The 10,000-nt window shown below is 46.3% G+C and overlaps 1 protein-coding gene across 1 annotated transcript in view; it reads left to right on the top strand.

The window, feature by feature from the left end:
- The window catches only part of csmd3a (CUB and Sushi multiple domains 3a), a 393,918-nt gene that overhangs the window by 77,373 nt on the left and 306,545 nt on the right, over positions 1–10,000 (top strand). Inside the window, exons 6-10 of the mRNA XM_063199008.1 lie at positions 3,000–3,112; positions 4,587–4,664; positions 7,852–7,939; positions 8,545–8,669; positions 9,853–9,974. Of these exons, the coding sequence (XP_063055078.1) occupies positions 3,000–3,112; positions 4,587–4,664; positions 7,852–7,939; positions 8,545–8,669; positions 9,853–9,974 (526 nt within the window). The remainder of the gene's footprint in view (positions 1–2,999; positions 3,113–4,586; positions 4,665–7,851; positions 7,940–8,544; positions 8,670–9,852; positions 9,975–10,000) is intronic.

The following is a 10,000-nucleotide window of genomic DNA, read 5'->3' as shown; positions in this document are numbered from 1 at the left end:
GTGCGACACAAAAGGACATTGAACCAGTCCTCCAATCACAAGTCAATTTGTAGCCCTGTTGAAGTCTTTGTGGTGGGTAAGTCACTGTTGCTCTGAATGGTCATAGCATGCAGAGGCAGTTTGAACAGCCCTGTGCAAGACTACAGTTTTCATGTTATAGTCTAGCTTGCCAGACTAGAATCCCTATTATGCTCTGTAGCTATCAAATTATTGTAGCTGCCAGTAGCAAAGCTCACTTGCTGTGTCATTGCTGCTGCAACCGTCCTTGCCTTTGTTGGTCAGAATAATCCCATCCATTACATTGTCATTATTTTTTCAGTTCAGTTGGCCTAGCTTTTTTTTTTTGACAGGATGGATGAGATGATACTTTGTTTGACTCGGTTACGTGTCATGTCGGTACTTTGTACGTGACTCGGTCGCTATTCCGACGTTAATGTCTATTGTCGGAATACCGACACCTTTTCCACCGTCCGCCGCTATTCCCACATGCCGCTATTCCGACATCCCTAACCTTAACCCTAACCCTAACCCTAACCCTAACCCTAATCCCTAAAAAGTGTCGGAATAGCGGCATGTCGGAATAGCGGCATGTCGGAATAGCGATTGCCCTCCGTTTGACTCTGGGACTCATGGGACAGAGTGCGTGAGCTTGGTGAGATCTGTGTCGATTTGGGCGTAATAAATTATTTGTGCACAGTGACAGCTCTGATGAAGAGCTTTTGGGACATGAGTAGGCACACTGATAAGATACACTGTACATATGACTGGGGAACAGAGGACACCGCTTGAACATGTCACCCAGGGAACATGTAGCGCTTTAAGCGCTCCCATTTAGTTGTGGTCTTGGCTTCAACCCAATATTAAATAAGAGGGTACCTACCTACACCTCTCAAATGAGCATTTAAAAGGTCTCAACAACCCTCCTTTTAGTCCAATTCAGCGGAAGTTGATTAAACCAATTAGCCTGGAAGCTATTGGCTTGACCCACTTCCAGCAAATTATGCCAGGCTAAGATAGCGGCTAACTTGGAGCTATGAGCTGATTAGGCACTCTTATCTAATTCTGAGGTAGACAGTAAATAAGCAACATTTCCAACAGGCTTTTTATTTACTTTCTTCGTACAGTATGGATTTAGTGTCAAGGTACTCGCGAGTAAATATTGCTAGAATTTTTGAGTGTTTTCAATTAATAGTGTTCCATTTTGCAACACACATTTGAGCTTTTCTGTGCTTAACAAGATGCTGTTTGATGATGATGATGGGTATGATCTCAAATTGCATGCCGTGAATGCCAATTACAAATCAATGGTATACATTTGACTTGACACGACGCCAAAACATTTTTTATTCAGCATGAGTACTTTGGAAGCGCTCTCTCTGACTGCCTCCATGATGGTAATGTGGTGCGATTAAGTTTACACAGTTGAACTCTGCTCAGAGGGAGAAGAAGTCAAGCCCTCCTGTGCCATCCAGATGCTCTTCAGGGGAGCTAGCTGTCAAGTCATGTAGCAGAGGGGACACATGTGCAGTTAGTGTCATCCTGCCATAACCACCCCAAAGCATTTTTTCCCCACTCGTTTTGTGACAGGACAGTGACAGTTTCATGGTTTTAGGGCTGTTTGTCATGGCATGTTCAAGGTCTGGTAGTTTTTTTCCCCCATTTTCTCTGAGTCTCCATACTGCTCACCTTATCAGTCTACCAAGCCTAAGGGGGGCAGTTGTGTGATGCCAGTCAGCCAGCCACTGAGCCAACCAGCTCGAGCCTCACGTCACATGCCCCTCCCCCCCTGGCACGATTAAGCCTCATGACATGAAATGAGGATCATGGTGGTGTTATGAGGGGAGAGGGGAGCAGCAGAGGGAAGGAGGGAGAGAGGAAGGTTCTGGAGTATTTCAGGAGGTCTATGACAAGAGAATGCTCTGTTCTGTTTGGTGCAGGCAGACAGGTAGGCGGGCAGACAGACAGACAGGCGGGCAGACAGGCAGTCAGACAGACAGGCAGGCGGGCAGACAGGCTGGCAGGCAGTCAGACAGACAGGCAGGCAGGCGGGCAGACAGGCTGGCAGGCAGGCAGGCAGGCAGGCAGGCAGGCAGGTAGGCAAGCAGGCAGCCAGGCCGACAGACAGGCAGTCAGGTAGATAGGTAAACAGGCAGACAGTCAGGCAGGCAGGCAGGCGGGCAGACAGGCTGGCAGGCAGACAGGCGGCAGGAAGGCAGGCAGGCAAGCCGGCAGGCAGGCAGAAAGGAGGGAAGGCAGGCAGGAGTGCAGACAGGCAGACAGACAGGCAGGTAGTCAGGCAGGCAGGAGTGCAGACAGGCAGACAGACAGGCAGACAGGCATCCATGCATGCATGCAGGCAGGCAGGCAGGCAGGCAGGCAGGCATCTTTGCCATATGTCAAAAGCAGAAATATTGGACAACCACGACAGACTCCCTCGCCGCGCTGGCACACACCGAAGGCTGTTGGACTGCGACACCTCCAGCCCTGTCAGCGTTTCAAAGATAATCTTATATAAGCCATGGGGAAAAAAAGACTGCTGAGCGCCAAGTGCCGAGGCCAACAAAACATGTTATTACCGCAACTCCATGAAACGTAGAAACGGCTTCTCGGAAATCCATGTTCCACAGCTTTTCATGCAACATTTCAGCGGCATGGGCAAGCTAATCAGTGAAGTGAATTGGTTATTTCCACGCGGCTGTGGCAAATAAACAAAGCGGTCTTCACATGATATGCTTGGTTATGTACAGTACATGCATTGGCGAGCAAGGACTGGACTGGACTGGGGTTGGGTGTTGTGGGAAAGGAATGGGAGCCATAACTGCTTCGTATGCGAGGTGCCCTTTTCGCTGATTACATCTTGTAATATTTGTGTGCCTGACGACAGAGATCAGATATCCACAAACCACATTAAATCACCGCATTGTACAGTACGTTTGCAGCGTTTGCCTTCCTCCCCATCATAACTCATTGGTGTGCGTGACATTTTATGTGTCTTTCAGGTTATCGGGCATGAACATCCCAGTGCCTATTGTTAGCACCAAGAACTGGTTAAGGCTGCATTTCGTGACGGACAGCAATCATCGACATAAAGGCTTTACGGCTCAGTACCAGGGTAAGCGTACAAGTCAGTGGCACTCCACTGGCAATGATTCTTTTTGCATGCTAACCCACATTTTCCTTTCTTTTCCATGACTGTGTCAGCTATCGCTGTTTCACTGTTGAAACGTTGCTGTTCCGTCTAGCTGAACAGCTGCTGGTATGCAGCAGCCCATTGGACTGGTCCATAATGTACCTCGCTGGCAGCCACTTGAAAAATGTGCAGCCACCACTCGGGTGATGTATGGGATTTAAAGGAAGAGGAGAGAGGGTGGTGGTTGCACCCCTTGGGCTGGGCTGGATACTCTACTGTACTTGCCACAAAGCCTCTCCCCATGGTTCACTGGAGTGGATGCTCGATAAACAAGTTTTCATTTTTGGCATTTTGGCTGGAGAAATCTGCGAGCAGAAAAAAAAATGAATGAATGAGGCAATTATACGTGACAGTTCCAATAATTAATAGATCAAATTTTGTGGAGCAGAAAGTCTCAGTGAAGTAACTTTTCTCCAAGTAGTTGTCATTTAATTAAAGTCCTCCCATAGCACAGTGTCGTCTTGTCATCAATCTTCAAATTTGCCTGATAGCTTTTGCCATACATCCATATTTAGTTTAATCAAGGTGACACAACAAACCTGCGAGAACATTGATAGCCATTTAAATATTAATCATCTGATAAGCAACGCCACGAGAAATTGCCTAATTGGATTTTTTTTTCACAGCCTGCCTGAGAAAATGAGGCAACCATGTCAGAAGTTGAACCAACATCATGTTTGTCTTGATTTAGCTGCAGATTCTATTCTGCTAATAATGCTTCAACATACTGATGGAAGAGTTTTCTCAGCCAGTGTTTTGTAGCGGACCGCTGCCTGCAGTTGCATCGGCTACAATATGACTCATTGAGAGAATAATTGTCTTTTGTTTGGCCAGCTTTGGTGGATGTTGTTGTGCAATATTCCTCCCAGGCCAGGGCCACTGACACCTTTGGCCAGGCACGGGACAAAGTCCTCTGAAAGGGGCACACCACCCAATACATACAATGTAATGGGAACCCCAATTCTGGGCCCCTTCTCTCTGTGGGACCGGGACATCTGTCCCCATTTGTCCCCCACCTGTCAGCTGCCCCTGCCTACTCTCTCTTTGATGCTGTTAGACACGCGATACGTCTTGATTTTACATAGCCACAAAGTACAGCAGCTCAATACGGGACCCATCATGCTTTGTTTATGTCGGAGCAATTTGAACTTCTCATAAAAGTCAGTGAGATGTAAAGAATTGATTTTATTTTGCCTCTGTACAACTGTGGAAGAGAATGGGTTTTGAAAGAAAAAAAAGATCTTCCAAAAAAAAGGATGGGGGGGGGTCTTTGGTGAGGTGCGAATAACAATATAATGATCATAACAATAATAATAATAATTTGTGCATTTCCTAAGTTGTTATGGGCTGGATTAGCATGCTTCACGCAAACTGCACATTCTGTTTTCATCGCCAGTGAAAAGATCAGGAGATTTCAAATCGAGAGGGGTGAAGTTATTACCTGGAAGAGATAACACAAGCAAGTTTTCGATCAGTAAGTCGTCTTTATTCTTTTTAAATCCTTTCATTTGTTGCCTTAGCCCTCCGAGATACATTTTGCCAGTGTGGTGGTGGTGATGATCATCTATTGCATTTCAGGCCATTGTCTTCAATTTGAGTCACGTTTCAGGCCATTGTCTTTTGCCATTTCTTTTTTTTTTCGTATCCCTGTTTTGTTGCTTGCAAAATCCTTCCACAAACCAGGGATTTTACTTTTGAAGGACATACTGTACTGTAGAACAATCTACGCTCATACACATGCATGAATACGCTCAGACGCACACACATACATACATATTTCACACACAAATGCGCACGCACATGCACACGTGCACGCACGTACACACCCTCACACAGCCTCTCTCCCTTTCTCTCTCTTCATTTCTCTCTCTTCTTCTCTCTCTCTCTCTCTCTCTCTCTCTCTCTCTCTCTCTCTCTCTCTCTCTCTCTCCGTCTGTCTGTTTCTCTGTCTCTCTCTCACGCACACTCTTTCTCACTAAGAGATACATCGCTTCTCAATTATTCATGAGGCAAAGTAATCAACCAAGACAACAGTGCCTGATTGCTAACTAGGTCCCGTCTCACCCTGCTGCACTGTATGCCGCTGTTTGCCCATCGTCCCAAAAAAAAGGAAAAGCAAAACGCCCCTTTCGCCCTCGGCCTGCCTCGCGTTGTTGCGCGGGGGTTTGGACAGCAGTCTGTCGCCTCCTGAAGGGCACACAGGTGTTGCGAATGCTCTTCCAGCCAGTGTGTAATTACCCTGCTGCCCCTGCCGCGTGGAGCCCACCCCGTCCCCGACCCCTCCCCAACACCCTGCCCCCCCCCCTCCATCTCACCGCCACGCCCCCCCCACTCCCCTCTCCAGTGGTCACCAGTGTCCCCTATATCGGGGGCCCACGCTGTGCCATGACCAGGGGAGCGACCGTGCATGACTGATGGCTATCTATTGAAATGATTTGTGCACGCATGTGGGCCGGATGCCCAACTCCACACACCGGCCAACCCACTACCCTCCACCACCTCCACCACCTCCCCCTCTTCTCCAACACCATGCTGCCTGTGTTCAGCGTCATAATAAGGTGTTGATTTGGAGTTGGGGTTTGGGTGGAGGAGGAGGAGGAGGGAGGAGGAGGGGGCTGGTGGTAGCGTTAGGAGGAAGTGATTCATTCGTGTTCAACAATGCCACACTCCAACACTTAATTACAACGGGGGATAGAAATTTTATTGCCCTCCATTTCACAGTATCTGCTCCGTGGCTTTCTGAGTGATGAATTATGAGTGAGTTTCAGGGGCGTTGCACGGAAAGTCCCTGAGCGCACCACAGCGCCACGGCAGATACGATGACAAATACCTCGGAGCAAATCAATAGGGCTCTCCTCATTTACTGGGTTCCAATTCGGAGCTTCATCTCTTTGTGCTCAATTAGAGGAGTATGCATGCAAGTGCGGTTTTCATTTTATTGACGAACCCTATTCTGTCAGCTCCGTTTTTTTTTTTTATTGGAGTAGGGGCTATTGACTGGCTGACTGAATATGAAGGCGTAATATTGCTACGTGGCAAAAGAAATGGCAAGGTCCACTTGAATGGAAAGCTGGGGATAATTTGGTTTTGATGGCCACAGTATAGGTTCAAAAAGGGGGCGGGCCAGAATGCAATTTGCAAGCAAGTCTACGTACTGTATGTGCACTGCATATGTGCGTAAGTATACCGTAATAATAAGTCTGCCGTTCCAGCCCAACTCCACCTCCCTCCTTCTCATCAATTCATCTAATGTGCGCAATGATCACCCTTGAATGATTCATCGTCACTCGTGCCCTTATAGGCTTCGTGCGTAAGCCTGGCATGCTAACACTGTACTGTATTCCAGTCATGCTTCCCCATTGATCATTAACCATGGTTTGTCATCCTCTGCATGGCCGTGTATAGTCTATACTCCCACCCAAGTAGGCTACTGAGCGAAATCTTTCATCAGCCTGATGTTCATTAAGGAACTCCAACAGGGAATTGTCCAGGAATTGATGGATGGCTCTCGTATGAATAACTGCATTGAAACTGTGCTAATCCCTCTACTAATGCCAATGCAATGCATGTGAGGTTTTACCCCCCCTGCTATCTTGTTTAAGACACTCATGATTGATATGCACCTAAATGAATGTAATGTTGTACGATGGTATTTTATAATGATGCTATCTCATGTGATATTAAGATGACAACAACAAAATACATTGGTAACACTTTAGAATAATGGATGCAAAAAAGCATTATAAAGACGTAATAAATAATTAACTATTGATGAACAAAACATTAACAAACGTTTGTAAATGATTAGGAAATGTAAACAAATGCTTGTAAATGACTAGGAAATGTTATGTTAATATTTCATATTTATCAAACATTTACAAGTTGCTTGTAAATGAATAAAATAGTCTGTTATAAGGTGTGTAAAATCTTGAATATATAATTTGTAGATATTTTATAAAACATTAATAAAGCTTAGTTAATAATAAAAACATTTGTTAATGTTTTATTCATCATTAGTTACTTATTTACTGAGTCTTTACTAAGGAACATTTAGTTAGTTAGCGAACAAATAAACATCCGTGCTTAGAGAAAGTTTTGTTTTAATGAGGTACGTTTGTCGTTTGCTCACGAAGGTTAATAAGAAAAATATGTCTTAAGTGAAGGCCTTGTAATCTCTGGATTTGTGAAGACCTCCAAATTACGACCTTGTTACTGGTAATTAACAAAGTGCAATTGGCTAATGATGTGTATTTGTATACACATATAGCTATTATCATTTTTTTCGAGAGCATATTTCCATTGCACAATAGCGTAGCGGGATTAGCCGCTAAGTCCTCCTCATTAGTCGTTGAGGCTAACAGAGCACTTGTGGCTGTACGGGCGGCTTATTAGCGCTTGAGCCGGGGCACTCATGCGTGCTGCATGATGGCTTCCAGTTCGAACCCGGCCTCCGTCGCTCCCACTCTGTAGCAACACTCCAGACTTTTGGGAGTTTGGGAGCACTTCTATCCACAAGTGGCGAATCACAATAAAAAATATATATATAGCGAAGTCCACAAAATATGTCTGCAAACATAAATAAATAAACAAATACACATCCTCATCTGTTCTTTTCTCCTCTTTTTCTTCTTCTTCACATCTTCTCTTCCCCCTTCTTACAGTGAACGAGGGAGGTGTAAAACAAGTGTCCAATTATTGCCCTGACCCAGGGGAACCAGAGAATGGCAAGCGCATTGGCTCCGACTTCAGGTATATACGGAGCAGACAGGCGGCTCTCCGCGGCCGTCATCCTCCGCAGGTTTCTCCTCAAAGTGTCTGGAGGCTTATTCGCATGACAGCAAAATCCATGATTATGATTCTTTCCCCCCGTGGGCATGTGCATGGCTCGCCATGTAGTCCGCTATCTTTTGAAATTATGTGCAGTCGTGTGTGTGTGTGTATACATATATGCTGTGTGTGTGTGTGTGTGTGTGTGTGTGTGTGTGTGTGTGTGTGTGTGTGTGTGTGTGTGTGTGTGTGTGTGTGTGTTTGTGTATGAAAAAGTGTAGATAAATGTGTGCTTGCATACCTCTGGCCATGAAGTTGTTTTTGTGTGATCGTGCATGCAGGCGTGTGGGCTTTCGAGTGTGTACATTTTTGAATTTGTGTGGGAGGCCTCTCGTAAAAATGTGTGCAAGGTTAAATGCCTACGAGTGTGTGAGCTTACATGTGTGTTTACGTATTGTATACCTCCGCCTCCCCTTGTGCTTTGGGGAGGTTGGGCTTATGGTGCGGTGGTGGAGAATTCTCATATTGATTGTCCCCACCGGCTCTGCTCTGCTCTGCTCTGCTTGTTATCTCTAACTAATGTCAAGCATCGGAGCCAGCGTGCACTTCACCTGCGACGGGGACCACGTGCTCCAGGGCTCCAAGACCGTTACGTGCCAGCGCGTGGCCGAGGTCTTCGCCGCCTGGAGCGACCACAGACCCGTCTGCAAGGGTGAGTCCAGACTCCAGACACCCACGCACACTATAGGGGGCAATTACAGGCCCCAACAACGGGGCCTTCTGCCCCGGCCGCCCTGGCCACCCCGGACGCCCGCCCCCGAACTGTCAGGCAACTGGGCGCAGGAGGTAATCGAAAGCCACTTAACTTGCCAGCTGATTAATCCAGAGCACTGTGTGTGCATGCGTGCGTGTGTGCGTGCGTGCGTGCGTGTGCGTGCGTGTGTGTGTGTGTGTGAGAGAGAGAGAGAGAGAGGAGACAAAAGTCAGAAAGATAACAAATAAATAAATATAAAAAACAAAGAGGGTAACAGATGTTGGGGGGGGGATTTCAAAGCAGAGGGGAGGGAGCGGAGGGTGCCGAGAATGCTGTGTTGTTTTCATGACAGAGGGATTTGGATGTTGTTTTTTGTTTTTTGTTTGCATTTGCTTTCATGTTTTCTATGCTTCCACACAGTGAAGGGCTGATTCACAGAGACAGCCCTTTCAAAACTCTGATTTGCCAAGCGGCGTAAATGGAATGGAATGGCTGAGGGAGGAGGAGGAGGAGGAGGAGAGGGAGGAGGATGGTGGTGGGTGGTGGGTGGGTTCACAGGGTGAATAATGGCAAATTGCATTAGATAACGATATCGGGCCGATGCAGAGAAAAAAAGAATACAGTAGGCAATTCAGGCGAGCAGTCCCCAGAAAATTGGCAGTGGTGTTTTTTTTCCCCAGCCACTCTTTTGATGAGATCCCCTCAAACTGATAAAGCCCCCCTTTCTGCTAATCCATTATCCTCCGAACCCATCTTTTTGCTTTTTTCTATTCTCTTTTTTTTCTGTATTAATTTCCATATCTTACCACAGCAGAGATAACTGATGTGTCCATCCTAGGTTTCTCCTTACCTCTTCTTCCTTTTTAGTTTGTCTTCTCTTACTTACTTATTCTCCATATTCTTCTTCTTTTATCTTCTTCTTCTTCTTCTTCTTCTTCTTCTTCTTCTTCTTCTTCTTCTCATTTTCTTTTTTTCTTCTTCTTCGTCTTTGTCTTCTCGTTCTCCTCCTTATTTTTTTCTTTTATTTATTTCTTCTTCTACCTCTTCTCATCCTTCTCCTCCTAATCACCCCCCTCCGAGTTGTCTTCCTCTCCATATCTCTCACTCTCTTCTTCTTCTCTCTTTTCTTCTTCCCTTGCAGTGAAAACCTGCGGCTCGAATCTCCAGGGGCCCTCGGGCACGTTCACGTCGCCCAACTTCCCCATCCAGTACGAGAGTAACTCGCAGTGTGTCTGGATCGTTACGGCCAGCAATCCCAACAAGGTACCGTGGCACTCTGTGCCCATTAA

This window comes from Engraulis encrasicolus, chromosome 5 (genome assembly GCF_034702125.1).
Source record: "Engraulis encrasicolus isolate BLACKSEA-1 chromosome 5, IST_EnEncr_1.0, whole genome shotgun sequence".
NCBI classification, from domain to species: domain Eukaryota; kingdom Metazoa; phylum Chordata; class Actinopteri; order Clupeiformes; family Engraulidae; genus Engraulis; species Engraulis encrasicolus.
This window is presented reverse-complemented; position numbering and strand designations above follow the sequence as displayed.